This window comes from Pelodiscus sinensis, chromosome 4 (assembly GCF_052426305.1).
Source record: "Pelodiscus sinensis isolate ZL-2025 chromosome 4, ASM5242630v1, whole genome shotgun sequence".
NCBI lineage: Eukaryota > Metazoa > Chordata > Testudines > Trionychidae > Pelodiscus > Pelodiscus sinensis.
This window is the reverse complement of record NC_143055.1, coordinates 23644463-23666501: the sequence shown is the minus strand read 5'-3', so window position 1 is coordinate 23666501 and position 22039 is coordinate 23644463. Positions and strand designations below refer to the sequence as shown.

Below are 22039 nucleotides of genomic sequence, written 5' to 3'. Positions count from 1 at the left end.
ACTGTTTGAAACAGGATTACATGAGTAGTATTAATATGTACTAGCAGGATCCACGTAGGCTAGTTAATGTGCAACATGCATTAAAATGTACAGCCCAGCTGTTGTGGATAAATGTAGACAAGCTTATAAGTATACTGGCTTTATATATGTTAGCAAAATTACCTCTAGCACTTCATGCTGCCAATAAATGAATGAAAAACCCACAAAGGGAAGAAGGTATGGAAATAGATGTTAAACTGGCCCTGGACTCAGGTAACATGCCACATCTGAAGCATGTTAACAACCCAGCATCCTGCAAGTGGACCATGCACAGGCTATCTCAGAAGGAGAGAGAACTCACTGGTGCATCATACAATATAATTGCGAAGAGGCAACATTCCTGCAAAAATAGGTTATTCACCAGTAACTATCTTCTTTTTTTAGGTTCAGGGCATGTCATTCATAGCTGCAGTATTGATCTTGAATTTGGATACTGCAGATGCCTTCATTGCTTTTTCTAATCTTTTGAATAAACCGTGTCAGATGGCATTTTTTCGAGTGGACCATGGCCTTGTAAGTATACAGGAAACTCTAATCCCTTTGTGTTTATAATGAAGATCTGATCTGGTCAAGAACAAGACAGCACTTCAGAGAGAGTTCATAGTTTGGAATTAGAAGTTCTATAACATCTAATTTTAAAGCCACATTAAAAAATAAAATGTACTGAAAGGGGAAACTGAATGAAATTCTCTAGCTGCCCAGTACTGTGCAATATTCAGAGATTATTATGAGCATGATTATTCTAGGTGCATTGATTTAATGCATCTATTGTAGGTGGGAGCCCAGACCAATTTAACAGCCTTACAAAAATGGATTGGAAGGCACTTCTTATCCCATGGTAATAGTTTGCTAAAAATAAACTGTTGATGCTTTACAGTGAGAAGCAGGTTTCCCATTTCTCTTTCTCATAGTTTTGCTGTGGCAGCTGGCTAAGGGAATTAGGCAATCAATTCCTTATTTCCTAAGGTTCCTTTGAAATTGCCAGTTAGCATGTACAACACACTATGTGGGGAAAATAACAAAATCCTAAAACTTCATTCTCCTTGCAGTTGCTCTTACTGATCTGCTGTAGCTTTTCTCGTGAGCTGGGCATCTGGCCAACATTACAACCACTGCTTTCCGGTTGCCCAGCTCTGAAGGCAGTTCACAAGTAAGGATGGCAATACTGTGACCCTCCCAAAATAGTTTTGTGACCCCCCCCTCCCACCTCCCCCCTCACACACACAACTCCCTTTTGGGTCAGAACCACGAATTTGAGAAGTGCTGGTTTCCTGTCTGAAATCTGTATAGTATAGGGTAAAAGCACACACAAGGCCAGATGTCATGGGAGTGTTCCATGACGTGTTTTGCATGGCTGTGAATTTGGTAGAGCCCTAGGTACAATGAGCTGATACTACGCTTCTTCCAAGGTAAATGAGATTCATTGATACAAGAGAAATTCAATAAATCTTGATTGACAAAATGAGAACTCAACATATGTACTACAAGCCGTCCTTGCTTTAAGTCCAAGATACGTTCCAAAAAACTTGGACTTACAGCAAACGGATGTATATTGGGGTGACTTATAGCGGATTTCCCATTTCTCTTTCTGTATCCCTATATTCACACATTCTTCCATATAGTTTAGAAAACCTGAAATGTTCAGTTTATGGCCATAGCACTATTAGTACTAGGGAGGTTACGTATCATGTAATTGAATAGCTGTGTTACCACATGAAATTTTAGCAGTTACACGACTATTCAATAGTCCCTTGGCATGGGGCCAGCAGCCAATGCCCTCCTGGCCTCACTCCCAAGGAGTCCCCTGCCACCCTGCACTGCTGCATCTCTATCAGAGACAGCAGTGCTAGGTGGCAGGCAGGTGCCATTCCCCGAGGGGAGCCAGTTTGAAAAACAGTTTCTTGCACTAATTGGCTTCTGCCTGCTGCCCTGCGCTGCTGCCTCTGATACAGTAGCAGCGTGGGATGGGAGCAGCCCCTGTCTACAGGGGGCTTGAGCTCCATGTGGACAGGGACTGCTCTATGGGATGCTGGAGCAGCCTCTGTCTTCAGGGAACTCAGGCCCCGCCGCATGGGTAGGCCTTGCTGCTGCAAAGCAGCCTTTCTCCACAGCGAGCCCGGGCTGCCACAGATGGAGACTGCTTCTTGACATCCTCCCCTCCCCCCGCTGCACTGTTGCTTCATAGAGGCAGCAGCATGTGTGTGGGACAAACGGCACCACGGAGCTGGTACTGGGGAAACTGGCTCTCTCCAGCACCGGCTCCTTCCTTCCTCCCTGCTTCTGTAGGCGGTAGCAAGGGTGGGGGTAGGTGGGTCCGTGAGCCAGCATGTGCGGGGATGCTGCTTGGAAGCTGGCTCCCTGTGTATATTGACTCCAGCCGCGCACCCCTCTCCCCCATGCTGCTGCTTTTCTATCAGAAGTGGCAGCACAGGGGTGGATCTGGTCCTCACGGGCTCTGACTCTGGCTCCTGCTTCTCCCCCCTTACTGCCTCTGCCTCAGCAAGGGCGGGGGGGGGGGGGAGAGGGATGTGTGTGTAGTTGACAAGATCAACCGATAAGCCTAAACTTATCAGTTAATTGTGTAGTTATCTTCATGTTGACATCCCCAATTAATATTTCTAGTAGTTCAATTGCTTTTTTTGTAGCTTGTTGAATAATTGCTTTTTTGAATCTTATTACTTGATGAGTCTGTTTACGTATTCATTTCAGGGCTTCATTTTATTCTGGTTTATAAATAATTATACATCCAAGCTGTGTTTTTGAAACATGCCATAAAACTATAATGTGACATACAATTTAAAAACACCTACCAATTAATCCTCAGAATCAAGATAAAATAGCCTTCTACTATTTCAATTTTAGTATGGCTGTCTAATGAATAGAGCACCAACTTTTTCAGACCATTGTGTTTTACGTTAAATGCAATATCTGGAATGCTGTGCGATTGAAAGGGTTAGTATGCACTGGCTTTAACATCTAAACATTGAGAGAGTATAGAAGCTAGGACTGGACAATGCATTACATAACCTCCATGTAGATTTTTTTTTAACATTGCAGTATAGGTAGGACCCTACCAAATTCCCATTTCGCTTTGGTCAATTTCATGTTCACAAGGTCTTAAAATGAGTAAATTTCAAATGTTTACATCTGACATCTTGGTGGTGTAACAGTTGGGGGTCTGCATCCAAAGGGGAATTGAAAGGGGTCCCAAAGCTCTTGTATGTTGCTCCTGAAACAGTGGGGGCTGCAGGGTCAACATACTCATATCTGTGCTGTCTTCAGAGCCCACCTCCTGCAGCTGAAAGAGGTTCTTGGAGATGAAAGTAGATCTGATCTTCCCAGTGCTGCTGGGCGCACTCCAATTAGGGGATCCCAGATGCTAGTCTGGGCCTGTAGTGTGTTAATGCATGGGCCTGTGCCCAGGGGCCCTGGCCAACTTGAAAATAGGGGCCCTAGCAGGAGCCACAGGTTGGAAGCTCCAAAGCCTAGCATGTGCTATGGAGGATGAAGACCAGAGATTGGGCATCCTGAGCCCCAGGTGGAGCCATGGCAGTGGAGAGCAGCCCCAAGCCTGGGTGGGAGACATGGCAGAGGAGGCAGAAGCCTGGAGTCTGAGGCTAGGACGAGACTGCAGCGTTTTTGCAGAAAAAGCTATGCAAAATGTGCTCCAAATTTTGTGTAGCTTTTTCCATTCTTTCTCCTCTCCCCCCTCCTCCCCGGAAGAGGCTGGCCCTCTCTAGACGGAGCCAAATGACGGAAAAGCCTCCTCTTTCAGCAGAGCCCTTATGCCTTGTGAAACAAGATATACAGAGCTCCCTGAAAGAGCATGTTAGCTCTTCCACACAAAAAAAAAAAAAAGGCGAAGAGCAAACGCGTTGCTTGGATGCGGAGGGGTTTTTGCAGGTTACTGGAGGTATCCTGCAAAAACCCTGTAGTCTAGATATAGCCTGAGGCAGGAGTGGTGGGGATGCAGAAGCCCTAAGTCCCAGCTGGAGCCACACAGGGTGGCAGCCTCCACCTCAAGTCCCTGAGCCTGGGCAGAAGCTGCAGTGTGTGGAAGCCCAAAGGTCCTGGCTGGAGCCTGGGTGCACCCAGCTCTGGCAGGAGCTGCTGGGATTGGGAGAGGGACAACAGTACCCTGAGCTCTGCAGGAGCTGTGCAGGGGGGTGGCAGTCCACAGCCCAGGTCGCTGAGCCTGGGTGGGAGTCACAGGGGTAAGCAGATTTCACTGAAAGGGCTTATTTCTGAGTCCATGACATGTTTTTCATGGCTGTGAAATTGGGGGGCGGGGGGAGGGGGGAGAGAGAGAGCGCTCGCTCGCTCGCAGCCAGCTACAGGAATACCTGGACAGTTTTCCTCTCGTTAGGGAATTCCTTGCATTCTAGTTCTGATTTGCAGGTTCACTATATAGATTTTCCTCAATGACACATTGAATGCAGTGTTTTTACACAATTATTGTATAATTATTCTGTGCCATGCAATCACTGTGCTCTTTGGCTCAGTTTTCTAGCTGTTTCAACTGACTGGAGTGTTAGGCAAACAGAAAAGCACCATAATGTATATGGGCAAGGGTGGGGTGTATTAAAAAGTGAAGAAAATGGGTCTGTCAAATAGTTCAAGGGGACTTAAAGAACAAACAAACATGGACTCACTTCCATTCTTCCATCTGTCCACTTAATTCATACCAGCAGGACTCTTGTTCTCACCAAAACGGTTGTATTTGTATTGAGAGAATTTCAGCCTTTCCTTCCCATTTTAGTTTTGGTGCATATTCTAACCAAAAATACATTAATCGTGGTGGGGAAAACCTGGCTGAGCCAGTAGGCTTGAGAGAAGGCACAATGAGGAAAGAACAAGAGAAGAGCAATTTTTTTAAACTCGTTAACAGTTATCTTTTAATCACACATTTCACTGTCATTTCTGTCCTTCTCTTAAAGACCTAGTAGGGCATTGCACTAGGAGTGAAACCTGATTTCTCTTCTCATCTGTGATATTGATTTGTAGAGTGGCCTTCAGTTTTTTTTGTTTCCCCTCCTATAAAATGCAAACAAGGCTTACTGTGAATGCTATGAGTGAAAGCTGTAAGAGTATAACTTAGCATTATTTACTCTCTAGTAAGGTTTAAAAGCTTCTTAGCTTCCCACCTGAACTTATTGGATGCAATTCATTCAGTCTAAGATAATTATTATTGTGACTTAAGGGTGCTTTCTGTTTATACAGTAACTAGCAGATTTACCGACGATGGCGTTGCTCCAGTACTTTAGGGCAGGAGGTTGGCAGTGTGTGTGTGGGGATGCAAGACTCAAAGTTGGGGGGTGAGGAGGGGCTCAGGGCAGGGGGGGGTCCCATCTAGCATGGGCCTTCCCCCTTCCAATTTGCCCTCTGGCCACCATGGTGCGCCTGCCCCACCTCCCCAGCACTGTAAACCCTTTAGGAGGAATTCTTGAACAAATGGACTTGCAGACAGACACTCGGTCTAAAATATAGATGTAGATGTCTTTCTATGTCTGACATAGATAATCTTCCATTACATTCAAGTGCAATAGCTAGTAAATTGTTTATTTCCCCTGCTGGCATTTTCCTTCCCAAAAGGAAACTGGCCAAAATCCAAAACAATTATTTCTTCCATTGAATTGCTTTTAGGAGGATATACAGAAAGGAACTATAAACATTTGCCTGCATGCTTTATGGTGTATCATTCATATTGTTTTATGCGTGTTTCAAGAAGCAGTCCTGAAATTAAGATCCTTAGAACTTCATTAGAAAATAAAGGTCAAATGATACCTAATGATTTTTCTTTTTCCCCAGATGTTGACCTATTTTGCAGCATTTGAGGTATTCTTTGAAGAAAATCTGCCAAAGTTATTTGCTCACTTCAAAAAAAATAATTTGACTCCTGACATCTATCTTATTGATTGGTAAGACTGTTGAAGTACTGTATTGTTATATACTGTTAACATCGTATACGTGTTTATATAATAGATAACAATTAACAACATTGGTAAGGGTTAGTCAGCATTTCTGTTTAAGTACTTTGATTTCAACAGAAAACTTTGTTTCAAAACTGTCCACTGTTAAAATCTAGTTTTTAATGTTAAAATTGAAACACTCTTGCCCACACTGTAAGTAGAAGCATATTTCTGTGAGCAGTTTATGAAGTTCATCTAAGCTTTTTATAATACTCATATCTGAGTTGCATTGATGCATCAGTGTAATTTCATGGAACAGCTGCGCGTCAGAGTTTGCGCCACATATCTACTGCACAGTTGAATGCACATTCTAGGAAAATCCGGGAGATATGCATATAGAACAATGAGTAGGTGCGGCATGCGGTTTTCTGCACCAAACGGGAAGAAAGGAGAACCAGAAAAACAGGTTGCACAGACCTGGTGTTTTTGTGCAATGTATCAATGGTTACAAGAGGACAAATGGGCTGTCTTAGGCCTGTGTCTAGTTGGGTCAATTATCATTAGTTTGCAGAATAATTAACCCAGTATTAACTGTAGTGTGTGTATGAACACAAATAATATTTAGACTGAACTCTGCCAGTAGTTGGTACAGACAAGTTAAAAGTAGACATATAGAAGGGACACATTTTGGCTAGGAAAGAATAGAAGAGTATCTCTTGATTTCTGGCAGTTGAAAGTTTTTTCGAAATGTGAAATTGCCTTCAGTTAGTCCTTATTCTGAGTTAGTGCCTTTTGACTGGAAATGGACTGCAAACCTGGAACCCCTTCGAATTTCGGGGTGAAGATAGGAGTTGGATTTGAATCTCTGAATATGAGGCTGCACTTCGTAGCATTTTGGTAGCATGTTGACTTCAGAACAGCAGGTTTAGGTTTGGATGGAGCTGAAATTTCATTAATGGCCACAACTATATTAGCATTCAAATATGGTCAAATTACATAGAGACATTTCTGCCAATGGTTGATCCTGTTTTATATTTCAGCCTTAACGATAGATTCCTTTCAGTTGGTTTCTTGTGCACTGTTAACCCAGGGTGACATAGCTTTCAGTTGGTTTCTTGTGCGTTCCGCCGCTCTGCTCTGCTCTGCTCCCCCTCCCCCTGGTCTGCAGACGGGGGGGGGGGGGGGGGGAGCAGAGCGGAGTGCGCGGCCAGCTGACAGCCCAGACGCGTCTGGGCTGTCAGCTGGCCGCGCGTTCCGCCGCCGCTTTGCTTCCTCTCCCTGGTCTGCTCGAGACCAGGCAGAGGAAGTGCCCCGTTCGTAACTGCGGATCCGACATAAGTCGGATCCGCGTAACTCGGGGACTGCCTGTAGTCAATGGAATTTCCATTGACTACTCGATTACTTGATAAGGGGGGAAACTGCACAGCTGCAACAGAGTTAGTTCTTGGCCCCGGGAGCTAACCCCACTGTGGCTCTGCCTTTTTAATGTATTAAGAGCTGCCAAGCTTTTAATACATTTAAAAAGCAGAGGCCAGCATCTGGGATAGGGTGCAAGCTGGGAATCAGATGATTTCCCCGCTAAACCTCTGCCTCCCCTATCCTCCGAGCACCAACCCCTACTCCTCCCTCTCTTTCCCCCCTCCCCCTGTTTCTGCACCTCTCTCTCTCTCTCTCTCTCTCTCTCTCTCTCTCTCTCTCTCTCAGGCAGCAAGGTGGGAAAGCAACTAGTCAATTTACTGTTCGACTATCCGATAACCATATGCTTATCAGGTAGTTGATTGGTTGCTTTCACTCCCACCCGTTCCTGCATCCATGTGCCCCTACAACCTCAAGCTGTGCACTCTTTACCATTAACCCTTCATTGTGCCCTCTCTGTCCCTAACTTCTGCACAGTGCCCCCTTCACCCCAATCCCTGCACTTTCCTCCCAGCTGTGCTCCAACCCTCCTGCACTTCTAGCATGCTGTGCCGCACTGCTCCTCCCCCCCTTGCCCAGAGGCCAGCAACACCTGTACTCAGTTGCCCCTCACCCTCTGGCTATGTCACCCTGGGTATTGGCATTGCCTGACTTACCTCTAGTCACACATGGAAAGGGTTCAAAAGACATCCCAAGGTAGCTGTGAAGATCTCCTTGCCAGACTAGGTCACATGGGGCCACCTTGACTAAAGGTATTCCCCCAGTTGCCTCTTGTGCATGCCCAGCTTTGCACAAACATTCACTTGTGTGTACGTTCATCACCTTCTGTCTCTTGTGCCTGCCAGCAGCAGTGTTTAGATGTGCTCATCCACACAAGGTAGTGGTGCGTGCATCCCTGCAGTACTAATCACAAGTGTGCAAGAATGGCACGTGCTGGGACCTGTACACGGAAAGCTGCTCATTATTCATCTCTATAAACATTCTGGGTGCTTAGCAGGCGATAAAATATGTGCTCCCTGCTGCAAAGAGCTGAAAGTTTAGTTAAAATTAAACTATGAAGGATTGGGATGGACACTTGTATGTGGGGAGATGTAGGGCAGCTGTCTGCCATGCCGCCCTACTATGTGGCGCCTGCTGGACCTGGAACTGGGGCTGCAGTGAGGCTGCCGTAGTAAAGACAGCCTCACTGTGGCCCCTACTCCAGCTGCAGCACCCCTGCCACATGGCCCACCAATGGGGCAGCCCTGACCACCAGAGCAGCACCCTTCCATGTGGTCTGGGCCACCAAAGCAGCCAGCCCAACATGCAGCTCCGAGCAGCCACGTAGTCCTGGTTGCCAGAGCCGTCAGCCAGCCACCGCGCAGTCCTGGCCGTAGCTCCAAACCTAAAGGGCAGAGCCCTGTCACATGGCCTGGGCTGCTGGAGCAGCTGCAGCACACAGAGCAGCTGCCCACCATGCAGCCCACTCCAGGAGCAGCTGCCCCCTCCTCCTCCTCCTACTGAGCCCACCACCAGCAGCTTACCTTCCAGGAAGGTGATTACTACTGCACGGCTCTGCTCAGGAGGTGGGTGAACTTCAAATTCCTTGTGTGCCTGAGCCAGGCACACACCCTAGAGGGAACTTAGCCTGTAGGCCCTTGGAGGCTAGTGGGGATGTGGTTCGGTAACCAAGAACAGGTTCTCTCTTATACTTTTCTTTCTGTAGCCTCTTGTCTGGCACATTGTCTGTTCATGCAGTTTGAAACGTCCCATCTTTTGCCTATGATTGACACATTTGTCTCTCCTTTCATATATCCTATGCTGTGGATCTTGCTATCTCTTTAAACTCAGGGTAACCTGAATTCCAGAATTCTCCCCAGTTCCATTTTCTGTGTCACTGTTGAATACAACTGTTTTCCTGGTCAATCAGACCTGGGGTTAACCTTCGGTGCCTCTTTCTTCCATGGGCATGTCCAAATTGTGCAGTTTCTTCCTGCAGGACATAAGTAAGAGTCAATCTAAGCTAGGTCACGTAACTAAAGCTGTTGTTGAAGCCTCCATCTGCTATCATGACTAGAACTGCTTCCTCTTTAGCCACCTAAACACCTATGATGCCCCATTCAGGCCCTATTCAAAATACAGCCTCTGTCTAAAGTAATCCTCTTGGCCCATCTGTTTGTCCTTTTTCAAACCTACCAACTGCTTCCTCTTCTCCGTTGCATTAGTTCATGCTTCTTGTGATCACCCTCAAGATGAAACACTGTGCCCTTACCTTCTTTTCTGGTAATGAGATCTTTTCCGCCCTTGTGTTCCATCAGTTGTGTCGATCACATTGCGCAGCATGCCTGCAGTCAAACATCATCTTCCTCTGAGTTGGATATCAAAACCATACTACTCTCTTTACTCAAATCCCACCTGAAGACCTATTTCTTCCAAGGCAACTGGTACAAACTACATAAGCTCCCTATTTCATTACTGCTCATATGTTGAGAGGAGCAGAGTCAAACATTGGGAAATACATGGCATAAGATCCCTGGAATTAAAGCTGAAAATTAGCGTGGGAAAAGACAAAAGGAGTTGGGCAGGGGAATGCAGTGGAGAAAACTTGTGAGGCATGTCTAATGGCACTTGGGCAGTTTTGTATATTGAATCTCCCCCTCTCCCCTACACACCCTCTTTTTACGGATTGTATGTCCATTAGGAAAGGAAACAGGCTCTTCCTATAGGTATGTAGTATATTTGAATAGTGCTGCAATCTAAATGATACTTTCTGTGAAAGAGTAAAATAAAAATATAAATGAACTTTCCAGTACCTGATCATTTACAAACTGTAACTGTTATTTAACACTGTGTACCTTTGTGCTGCTGCTTAATTTTTTTCTTAAACCATAAGCCTAATTTTTTTTCCTTTTTTTTCAGGATATTCACATTGTACAGCAAGTCTTTGCCACTAGACCTTGCATGTCGGGTCTGGGATGTGTTCTGCCGTGATGGAGAGGAGTTCCTATTCCGTACAGCCTTGGGAATATTAAGACTTTTTGAAGATATTTTGACCAAAATGGACTTTATTCACATAGCCCAGTTTTTAACAAAGTTACCAGAGGACTTGCCTTCAGAAGAATTCTTCACATCTATTACTGCAATTCAGATGCAAAGTAGAAACAAAAAGTGGGCTCAGGTAACTATCTCGAAATAAGCTATGCAATTTGCATAGCTCAAATTATGACACTTGTTTTCAGCTGTAGGCGCACCTTTATTCAGTGCATTCAATCCCCCCCCTTGTGGTTGATTTTTTGAATACACTTTAAATGTACATAGCTTTCAATAAACTGCTTCAGCAGATAGAAGTTATTCCACAGCATATAGGGTTTGTGAGCGAATGCATCTCAAATATCACTTCAGCCTCCTGATGTAATTTAAGCTATGAAAAGCTCCTGAAAGCTTTGTCACTCTTAAACTCCATATCATTGAATTCGGCAAGGACAAATTTCATGCTGATGGTAATATGCTTCTCTTCAAGTGCTTGCTCATTTTAATTCTAGTGTGTGTTCACTGCATGCATTTAGCTTAATTAGTAGTTTAGGAAAGGGGAAGGTCTTTTCCACCTCTATTTTCTGTTCCCCCATGGAACTTGGGAGTGCCTCAATCTGAAGGCTTCAAACCCTGAAAATCTTGCCACAGGCCCATGCCAATGAGTGACCCCTATGAGTCTTGTCTCAAGTGTCAGGGGGATGTGCACAATTGGCAAAGGATTCAGTCCCAGAATGAAAAAAAACTTTTGTTTGAAGCAGGTCCTCATGGAAACAGCACTGAGAGTGCAGCCTGATATAGGGAACTCCCCATATCGATCTCTTTGCCACTTGAAGCAACAGAAGATGCTAGCAGTTCTCCTTTCAGGACCACAGCCAGGGCTCCCTTATGAACGTGTCCCTGCTATCGTAATCGGATCATCTGCTATATATGTTCCTGCCATTTGCACTCTTACACAAGGCCCTGCTCAAGATCTGCAGGAACAAAGCAATGATCATACTAGTAGCACCAGTGTGGCCAAACAGCACTGTACACCATGCTCATAGAGCTGTTAGCGGACGCCCCAGTTATGTTGCCACTGTTCCTGGACCTGATCCCCCAGACCCATAGTCATCTTTTCATGCAGACCTCCAGCCTCTCCATCTCATTGCCTAGAAGCTTCATGACTAATCCCCAGGGAGCTCAATGCTTGGTGTCAGTCAGAGAAGTGTTGCTCTATAGCCGGAACCTTCACCAGGGTCACCTATTCAGCCCATTGGAAAAGATTTGCCATCTTGTGCTTCCGGGGGAGACGGCCACTGCAGGCCCCCATTCCTCATTCTGGAGTATGTTACACCTCAAGCACCAGGGTCCAGCTGCTTTTTCCATTAAGGTGCACCTGGAAGCTATCTGCATTTAACCTATGAGTGGCTGAGTGCTCCATCTCTGCCAAGTGCATGGTTGGCTGCTTCTTCAAGGGCTTTGAGAATCTATACCCACAGGTTCAGCAGCTGATCCCTGCATGGGATCTTAACCTGGTTCTCTCCAAACTGATGGGGCCTCCCTTTGAATTAACAACAACTTGCTTGCTCCTATATCTGTCATAAAAGGTCACTTTTCTCTTTGCCATTACCTTGGGAATGAGGGTCTTGGACTCAATGCATTACTCTTGGACTGTCCATGCATGGTTTTCTTCAAGGACAAGGTACAGCTTAGATCTTACCCGGCTTTCCATCTAAAAGTTGTGTTCCTATTTCACTCCAATCAGGACATCCTTCTGTCTGCATTTTACCCCAAACCTCCTGTGAGCAGCCATGAGCAGTGTCTCCACACTCTGAATGTTTGACAGGCACTCACCTTTTACATCGAACTCATGAAATTTTTCCAGGAATTGAACTAGTTGTTTATGGCAGTGGCAGACTAAATGAAGATTCTTTTGGTCACATTGCAGAGGATCCCATAATGGATCACCACCTGCATATGCGCCTGCTTTGAATTAGCCAGTGTTCGGGCCCTGGCTCTCATGGCTTATTCTACCAGGGCTGATGCGTTTATACCATTGCTGGCCCAGAGTCCAGTTCAAGAGATGTGCAGATTGGCAACATGGTCCCTTGTTACACACTGGGGATGTTAAATTTCGATTAGTCGATAAGAACTTTAGCATTCTGCCTTTGAAATGCACATGAGTTGTACATTTCAAAGCTAGCACACCACGTACAGCCTGGGGCCAGCGGGGAGTCCTGCTGACCCCAGGGTCTATGTGGGTGCTTCCCCTTTGAAATGTACGAGAGTCCCCAGCGAGGACTGCCCACTAGTCCCAGACTCCGTGCAGCATTTCAACTTTGAAATGTAGTAGAGCCCCAGTGGGGACTCTTGTTCATTTCAAAGTTGGCCATTGCTGCGCCCCTGCTCCCTACCACAGAAATGGAGCTTTGTGATAGAGGCAGCATGGTGAGAGGGAGCAACTAGTGTGTTGACTATCTGATTAGCTTTTGTTTATCAGATAGTTGAGTAATCGTTTACATCCCTAGTACACACCTTTGCTGCTCACAATGCCATTATCCAGCACACAAGAAATAGAGCAGTGCTCCAGTTGGTTGTATCATAGATCTGACCCTACCCCCAAAGTAAGTCTTGATAGTCACCTAACTGGAATTGACATGAGCAAGTACTTGAAGAAGAAAAAAATGTTTACTCACCTTCTCGTTACTGTTGTTCTTTGAGATTTGTGGCACGTGTCCATTCCAGACCGTCCCCCCCCCACCTTCCCCTATGTCAGTGGTCCCCAACCACTTGGAGCTGCTGGGTGCCAGGAAGCGGGGCCGCTCACACACTGAGGGGCGGGGCCGCACATGCGCCACATGCCTGGGGGTGGGGTCCCCCATGAGCCATGTGCTTGGGGCCAGCAACCCTATGCGCCGTGGGCGGGGGCCCCTGTGCACCACGCAGCCGGGGGCGGGCACACACAAATTCCCCGGCAGGTGCCATGGCACCTGCGGGCACTGTGTTGAAGACCATTGCCCTGTGTCAGAGTAGCTGGCAAGAAGGAACTGAGGAAGTACTTGGTCGGTAGGATCATATATTGAGCCCCATCAAGGAACTACTTCAGGGGCTTCCATAACCAATCCGATGGGTGGTGCTAGAAGAAAAACTTAGACACTGCATGCAGTGCTAACACACCTAACTGGAATCAACATGAACGTGTTGAAAAACAAAGTGAGTAACCATTTTTGAACTGTGTGTCACAGGGCTATAGATTACATTAAAAGACAGAAAATTGAGGAATACTTGAAAAACTCTAAATGTAAACTGAATGAATAGAAACAGAAATGAGAGGCTAAAACATCAGGGCCATCAACAACTGTAAAGAAATAAGGCCCTGAGACTCGATTATTCTGTTAATTTAATTTTATGATGATTGACACTATGCCATGATCAGTCATGTTTGGTAGGCTTCAAACTTGCTTAAAAATGTTAAATCTATCAATAAAACATTGTGTTCGATTGATAACTAAAGTTCTGCATATCATATTAATTGTGGTACAGCAATTTGCATGAGTCTTTTTAAAATCAGATTATTTTGTTGTTTTATCACTGAAAACCAGGATCCCTGGTCAGAAACACAGCCAAATACTGGTCAAATATGGCAAAGCAAGTTTGGCTTTCTGTTCTCTGCAGAGAAAGAAGCTACTTACCAGTAACTTTCTTTCTTTCTTTCGAGTGCTGAAGTGAAAAAATGTAGAGACCACCTTAGCTAACCCCTAGAGCAAACTACAAATAATTGTATAATTCAGCAAATGTTTGTTTTAAGTGTCTAGGCTAACAGGCATAAAAACGTTAAGTGCTTTGATTTAGACAAATGGTACGGAACTGTTTAGCTTGAGATCTCCATTTGAAACCCAGTACAGGCAGTCCCCGGGTTACGTACAAGATAGGGACTGTAGGTTTGTTCTTAAGTTGAATCTGTATGTAAGTCGGAACTGGCGTCAGCCGCTGCTGAAACTGATCAGTTTCAACCGCGGCTGAATCTGGATGCCAGTTCTGACTTACATACAGATTCAACTTAAGAAACCCAGGCGTCCCCAAGTCAGCTGCTGCTGAAACTGATCAGCGGCTGATTCCAGGAAGCCTGGGGCAGAGCAACTCTGCCTCGGGCTTCCTGTAGTCAGCCGCTGGACAGTTTCAGCAGCAGCTGACTTGGGGACTCCTGGGGCAGAGCAGCTGGGGTGCTGCTGGGGTGCTCCAGTAGCGCGGCTCCTCGGCGCTACTGGAGCAACCCAGCAGCAACCCAGCTGCTCTGTCCCAGGCGTCCTGATTCACCCGCTGGGGGCATGCTCCAAGGCTGGAGGTGGCGGCTTTGCTCGGGTGTCCCTAGTCTGCTGGGGGGGTCCAGTGGCTTTGCTGGACCCCCCCAGCAGACCAGGGGAACAGGAGCAAAGCTGCCCAGGCGGCGGGAGTCCCGCTGCCTGGGCGGCTTTGCTCGGGGCAAACAAGCAAAGCCGCCCAGGCAGCGGGACTCCCGCCGCCTGGGCGGCTTTGCTTGGGTGTCCCTGGTCTGCCTGGGGGGGGGGGGTCCAGCGGCTTTGCTGGACCCCCCCAACAGACCAGGGAGACCGGGAGTAGCTTTTCTCGCCCCGGAGGACACGGGTGGCGACCCGCCGCCCGTGAGCTCCGGGGCGAGAAAAGCCCCGTTTGTAAGTGCGGATCCGACATAAGTCGGATCCGCGTAAGTCGGGGACTGCCTGTACCTCAATTCTTCTGATAGTTATTGCTATCACGGTCACATTCATAATGTAACATTTATTCACTACAGTCTCAGCAATTAAAATCAGTTTTTTTCATAGGCAGAAGAATATGTTCAATGATAGGCATGGCAGAGTGGAGAACCTTAACCCTTAGGCTTTGTGGTGCATGTGGTCCTTCCCAACTTAGATTTTTGTTTCTTGTCAAAAGGACAGGTAAGTGACAGAGTGCCCCAAAAATCTTGTAATATTAGCTATATTTTAGCACTCCCATTAAATGCAAGGATTCTTTCAAAGTTGGAAACTTTTTGAAAATCATTTCTATACATATTCTTGGTTTGAGGTAACTGAACATGCAATAGGTTGCTGGTGCTCTGTAACCAAACGTGTGAAAGTATATTTTTAATTTCATTGAGTCTTTCCCAATTCCCTTTTTGGAATATCTAGGTACTGGCTGCACTGCAAAAAGACAACCGGGAAGTGGAAAGAGGAAGCCCTTCACTCAAACGCTGAAACTGTAGTTGCCTCAAATTGACACCCAAGGGAAAAGAATCCAAAGTGACAGATGTTTGTCAAGCTGAACTCAGTACACAGATTGCAAATAAGTGTGTTTTGAGTTTTGTTCAGTACTGGAATTGGCCTTAAACAACTTTTTAAGTAATGAAACCGAGGCGTAACCTTAAAACACTTACTAGAATGACTGTTTGTTTGGTGTGGACATCATTATACATTCTGCACTTTTAATGAAGATAATGAAACCAGGCAATTTTAAGTTTGTCTTTTTTATTTCAGTATATAAGTATTTTTAAATACTGGTAATTGGTAACAGTGTGGGTTGCTTTGAAACCTACTCCCCAGTTTGATTCTTAACCACAAGAATACACATGCATAAAAGTAGGTGGATTTGAAGATCCTGTTCTGTAACTGGTGCTGGAGTTTATAGTTAGGTGAAGTGAGGACCAGTTCTTTAGAAATGTCTCCTATTTTTAAAAGCCGTAAGCCTCATTTACCAAAGAAATTAAAATATTACTACATTCCATCCCATTAACTGCAAACAAAGACCAAACAAAAACACCATGATAAGTAGAAAATACATTTAAAAACTAAGGAAGAAGAGTCAGGCTACCAGAAGAGCAGCAGAGTCAATTTTCAACCTGCCTTGCAATGGTGTTTCCCAATGTGGATGCATTGGGAAAGTGCCACATTAATCCCACTGGATAATAAGCTTTCCAAGGTTAGTGCTATTACTATAGAATTTTTTCCCATTGGAGCACACTCATGCTCCTGTTGAACAGAGGTAAGATGCTAGTAAATGATCATTACCAAGTGAAGTTGGCTGGGGAAAGTGTGTATGGGGGGTGGGGGGGAAAGTAATTCACTAAAGGGACAAGTAAAATTCATTCATTGAGCTAGGGTTGTTGTGTTTTTGTTTTTTTTAAATAATGGTGTTTTAAGACCAGCCTATGCCACATGATACTACACTTGAGCAAGTTACGCAGATGGCAAACTGCAGATTATTTCCATTATTCAGCTAAAATTTTTCTCTGCCTTCATCAGCTGAATATTAGGGTACGTCTAGACTACATGCCTCTGTCGCCAGAGGTATGTAGATTAGGCTACCAGACATAGGAAAATGAAGCGGCGATTTAAATAATCGCCGCTTCATTTAAATTTACATGGCTGCCGCGCTGAGCCGACAAACAGCTGATCAGCTGTTTGTCGGCTCAGCGCGATAGTCTGGACGCGCGGGTGTCGACATCAAAGGTATTTGTCGACCACCCAGGTATACCTCATCCCAGGAGGCATACCTGGGTGGTCGACAAATACCTTTGATGTCGACACCCGCGCGTCCAGACTATCGCGCTGAGCCGACAAACAGCTGATCAGCTGTTTGTCGGCTCAGCGCGGCAGCCATGTAAATTTAAATGAAGCGGCGATTATTTAAATCGCCACTTCATTTTCCTATGTCTGGTAGCCTAATCTACATGCCTCTGGCGACAGAGGCATGTAGTCTAGACGTACCCCTGGATAGTAAATCGTGTCTGTGAGTTTACATTGTACACTATACAAAAAGCTATGTGGCATAGAATGCTTTATAAATAATATGAATTTCAACACTGAAAAGGGAAAATAACTGAAGCAATATGTATTCGATAGCTGTAAATGGGAATTTCTGAATCCTCTCTAGCTTTATTTAGGTTCACTATCACTCTTTAGTCTGTCTTTATGCTGTCTGCTCTGATGTTGTCTGAAAAAAGCAAAGGTGAGAAAACAACTGGATTAAAAGTGGAAGTATACTTACACACTCTTGAATTCCAATGGTGTATAGTGTATAACGTAAAATGACTAAAGGATACATGCAAAATACTACCCATTAGTACAGTAATATATTTTCTTTGAGTGGTATTTTGTCTGTAATCTTTTAAAAAGACTAAAATGCAACCATTTTTTCCAAATAAGTGCTTCAGGACTCTATCATGTCAGAGTATGTAATACAAATGCAGCTTGCAAATCTGTTACCTCTTTGGCCTCTCTTCCCCTTTCTCACTTCATATATCTACCATATTTAGCTACTTAGCTTATTTTTTTGTGCTGGCTATTAATTTCTTCAGTAACTAGCAGCATAGTAAAATTCTTGTTAAAGTAAAATATCCAGGCATCAGGGTGGCATTATTTCCATTTTCACGGCAAAAATTGCTAAGCTTTGGTCCCTTCATTGAGTGGTACTGACATTGTAGATGCAATGAAGTGCAATAGAAAGTTGGAAGGTCAGTACCTTTTGATCTACATTATCTTTTTAATATCACAAATATGCCTTCTAGTTAAGGTGTATTGAGGCCTAAAATCCAGAACATTTGCACTATACTTGTATGTACTATACATTACATATTTATGTAGATCAACTTTATCTCCAGTATACATCCAGGTAGATCAGTGGTGGGCAACCTGCAGTCCATCAGGGTTCTATGTATAGCCCACGAGACAGTTTGTTTACTCTTGCCCAGGCACAGGCTTGCCAGATTCTGCTGGTTTTCATCCATGTAGTTTTTTGCCTACTGGTAATACAAAAGTGACACACACGGGCATGTGAAGTGAGGTGCATGCTGATTGCACGCAGCATTGTGAGAGCTGTGAGCTTCCTCCGCATCCAGCAAAAGTGCTGCTCTGGCTTAGTCAGCACACCCGCAAATTCTAGGTACGCAAGCATTTAGCAAAACTACCCTGTCCTGAAAGACTACCTTGATTATGACAATCTTGCAGCCCACTGAGATGGAGGGTCACTCATGCAGCCCACTCACTAGCCCCAGTTGCCCCTCACTGAGTTAGATGTAGCTGGCTTTGAAATTGTAAATTAATCGTCATTGCAACTTAATTTGTAGGTCCTTTTAACCAAGTATCCAGAACGTGGTTCACCTTCCTTATTGGAATGCATTGTTTAGTCACAGGATATTTAACAGCCATCCCCAATCTGGTCTCCTTTTGCTCCCCATCTAACAAAAATGACTAATGTTAATACTGTAAATGGACTTGGTTGTGAAAAAGGCCTGCTGCTACACGTGTGCACTGTTTGTTACTTGCAGATGAAATTGTTCTGATTTTTTTCGTTCTTAGATGTATATATTTTCTAATTGATTTCTTTGTGTATGTAAAGATATGTTCTTTAATGGAGAAAAGCAATACAATAAGGGGCTTTGCACAGTTTTAAAAAGAAAACCTGTATCTGGGAAAAATTTTCACTTGCCTAAAGATGCAGTTGTTTCAACTTTTCAGTATACTTGATTTGAAAATATGCTTGAATTTTGATAAGGCTGTTGAGATGTGTAATAATGGAATAGGATTATTTGCCACTATAGCTTTTTAAGTTTGACAGCATACCAAATCTCTTAATTAAGAGAGGTTTTCGTAATTACATTCAGGGAATTGCATACCAAATTTTGTCAACTTGACTTTATTGTTCAGGTATTCAAGGATATGTGTACCATGATGCATTGAGTCCCCTTATTTCAGCATGTTACCATCAAAACAGAAGCTGTTCTTTTCTCCCATGGGTTTAAAAAAATGAAAATGCTGCAATAATTTAGAAGTCTGCAACTTCCACATTACATGTGGCAACTAAGAGAAACTAGGAAGACTGCAACCAGGCTTAATATTTTGTGCAACCTGCACTTTACAGTAAAACAAATTACTTCAATCAGTAATAGTCAAAATGTATTATTTAATAAAGAATTTCATTTTGAAAGGTACTTTATAATGGCTTCTATTTTTGAATGTTTTAAATACTAGAACAATATGTAAAGAACTATTGATACACTCCCTCTATATGTTTGTTTTTATGTATGGGTATTACATTTTTTTGTTCAGGTAAGTGTATCACACTGGAACTTTTTTGAACTGTAAATATGGTTTTATTAAATAAAGTCATGTACATTTATCTAGTTCATGTGGAGTCAATTACAGTGAAATCCGGGCCAAAATTCCTGAGTTTATATGCAATACCCAGCCTGTTGACAAGGAATCATTTCCTTCTCATGACTCCATACACTGAATGAAACAGGAACCCCAATTTTGCATATACTACAATTTCATAATGTATTTTTAAACAGTGTTTATTTTTCCTTCCCTCTTCATACTGATATAATCCCAGTCTGCTGGAAAATATTTAGAATAAAATTTTCCCTTTTTTCAACTAGCATATTCTATCATGTTTAACAGTTCCAGTATAGTGCCCTATTGAATAAAAACAGCTATAGTGGGTCAAACCCAAAGCTCAGTATCCTGTTTTCTGTCAGTGGCCAATGCCAGGTGCCCCACAGGGAATCAACAGAACAGGTAATTCCCAGCTTCTGACAAACAGAGGCTAGGGACACCATTCCTGCCCATCCTGGCTAATAGCCTGTCCTCCATGAATTTATCTAGTTCCTTTTTTAACATTGTTAAAGTCCTGGTCTTCATTTCCTCTGGCAAGGAGTTCCAAAGGTTGATGGAGCATTGTGTGAAGAAATACGGTCTTTTGTTTGCTTAAATCTGCTACCTAGTTATTGTGTTATAGAAACAAGTAAAAAATGTTTCTTTATTCACTTTCTCCACACTAGTCATAATTTTATAGATGCCTATCATATTCCCCATTAGTCATCTTTCAAGATGAAAACTCCCAGATTTATTAATATCTCCTCAGATGGTAGGAGTTCCCTACCTCTAAGAAAGGATTAAATCAGGTTGGCAACCTTTTCAAACCAAATGGTCAACAAAAAGCCATATAAGAATGCCCATTTGTATGATGGAAAATATACAACAAATTAATGCCGTAAATTAAACATTGTACTCAGATGTTATTTAATGGGCCTTCTGCTGCTGCATCTTTTCACACATTTCTTTGAAGGTCAAATCCAACTTCAGGCTCTCTTTTGTCAATATTATGGCAGGGGGCTGGGGATGTGGGGGAAAGGAGTCTGGGTTGGGGTTTGAGGGGCTCAAGGCAGGGGATTTGGGTGTATGATGGACTCGGCATGAAGTTGGGGTGTGTGGCATGCAGGAGTGTTATGATAGGGGACTGAGTATGTGGCAGTATGAGGGGCTCAGTGCAGGGGGTTCAGGTGTACGATAGGCTCAAGGTGTATGGGGTGCAGGAGTGCTATGATGCTGCAGCCAGATGGGTGCTGGGCCCCATTTGGGGGCTTGTTGGCCAGGCTTCATTTATAAATAAAGTAAAATATTATGTCCAACACAAAGGGCTCGTCTACACTGGCCCCTTTTCCGGAAGGGGCATGTTAATTTCAACTATCGTAGTAGGGAAATCCGCGGGCGGCATTTAAATAAAAATGTCCCCCGCGGCATTTAAATAAAAATGTCTGCCGCTTTTTTCCGGCTTTTCCAAAAGCCGGAAAAAAGCGGCGGACATTTTTATTTAAATGCCGCGGGGGATATTTAAATCCCCCGCGGATTTCCCTACTACGATAGTTGAAATTAACATGCCCCTTCCGGAAAAGGGGCCAGTGTAGATGTAGCCAAAAGGTTTCAACACTGTCTTTATTTATGGCGGGTGGGGGGAACCTTTTTTGGGTCGGGGCCACACCAGTGAGAAGCAAAAAAACCCCAATAAAATGCCTCCCTGATGTGGCCCCCAACTGAAACTGAAACACCTCACTCTCCTGGTGCTCCAGTGGCGGGGGAGGCAGGGAGGACTAAGGTTCAAGGCTTCAGGCCAGATTTACTCGAGGTTCCAGGGTTAGACTTTGTGGGCCTTCTAGGCTCTGGGGTAGGGCCAAAAATGAGGGGTTAAAGGTTCAGGATAGGGCTGACAGTGAGTGGGATGAAGGTGCAGGATCTGGGCAGAGGATGGAGTGTAGGAGGGGTGAGGTCTAGGTAGAAGGTAAGGTGCAGGAGCTGGCCCGGATGGGTGAGTGAGGGGGTGGGGTCTGGGCATGAGGGAGTGCGGGGCACTTGTTTTCATGCCACGTCCCAGGCACAATGTAACATGGCCTCCTGCTGCTCCAATTTGCCAGAAGGATGTCTCCAGGACAGATTTGCAGGGGAAGAAAAGGCAGCGCATGGAGCCATTTTTTTACTCAGCCTGTTCGCTGCATGCTGTGGGAAGGAAAATGGCACAGTACACAGATCTGGCAGGGAAGCTTGGGGTTTTCTCCCCTGCCTCTCCCTGCAGGAAGCCAGCACTGGTGCACCAATCTTGGCGGGGTGTAAGGCTGTAGTGCCAGTGCAAGGGAAGTGGCGGGGGACGGGAGGGATCACTGAGTTGCGGCTCCAGAAGATCCATATCTGGCTCCCTAGTGACCCATAGAGTGCTGACGCCAGCATTAAAGGGCCCATGGATCTGGTGAGTCTCATGTTACACATTGTAATCAATTTCCTCACGAGGGCAGGCTTTAGAAGCCCAGAGTGGTAATTGTTTGTCTTCCAACATTGGTACACAATGGCTACGTCTAGACT

At 44.7% G+C, this 22039-nt stretch overlaps 1 protein-coding gene across 5 annotated transcripts in view; it reads left to right on the top strand.

The window, feature by feature from the left end:
• TBC1D14 (TBC1 domain family member 14) overlaps nucleotides 1-16733 on the top strand; it is a 114249-nt gene extending 97516 nt beyond the window's left edge. For all 5 annotated transcript variants that reach the window (XM_089777799.1, XM_075930780.2, XM_089777797.1 and 2 more), the window contains 4 exons: nucleotides 424-552; nucleotides 5848-5957; nucleotides 10263-10521; nucleotides 15542-16733. In XM_089777799.1, the coding sequence (XP_089633925.1) occupies nucleotides 424-552; nucleotides 5848-5957; nucleotides 10263-10521; nucleotides 15542-15607 (564 nt within the window). In that variant the 3' untranslated portion in view covers nucleotides 15608-16733. The remainder of the gene's footprint in view (nucleotides 1-423; nucleotides 553-5847; nucleotides 5958-10262; nucleotides 10522-15541) is intronic.
• The last annotated feature ends 5306 nt before the right edge of the window (nucleotides 16734-22039 follow it).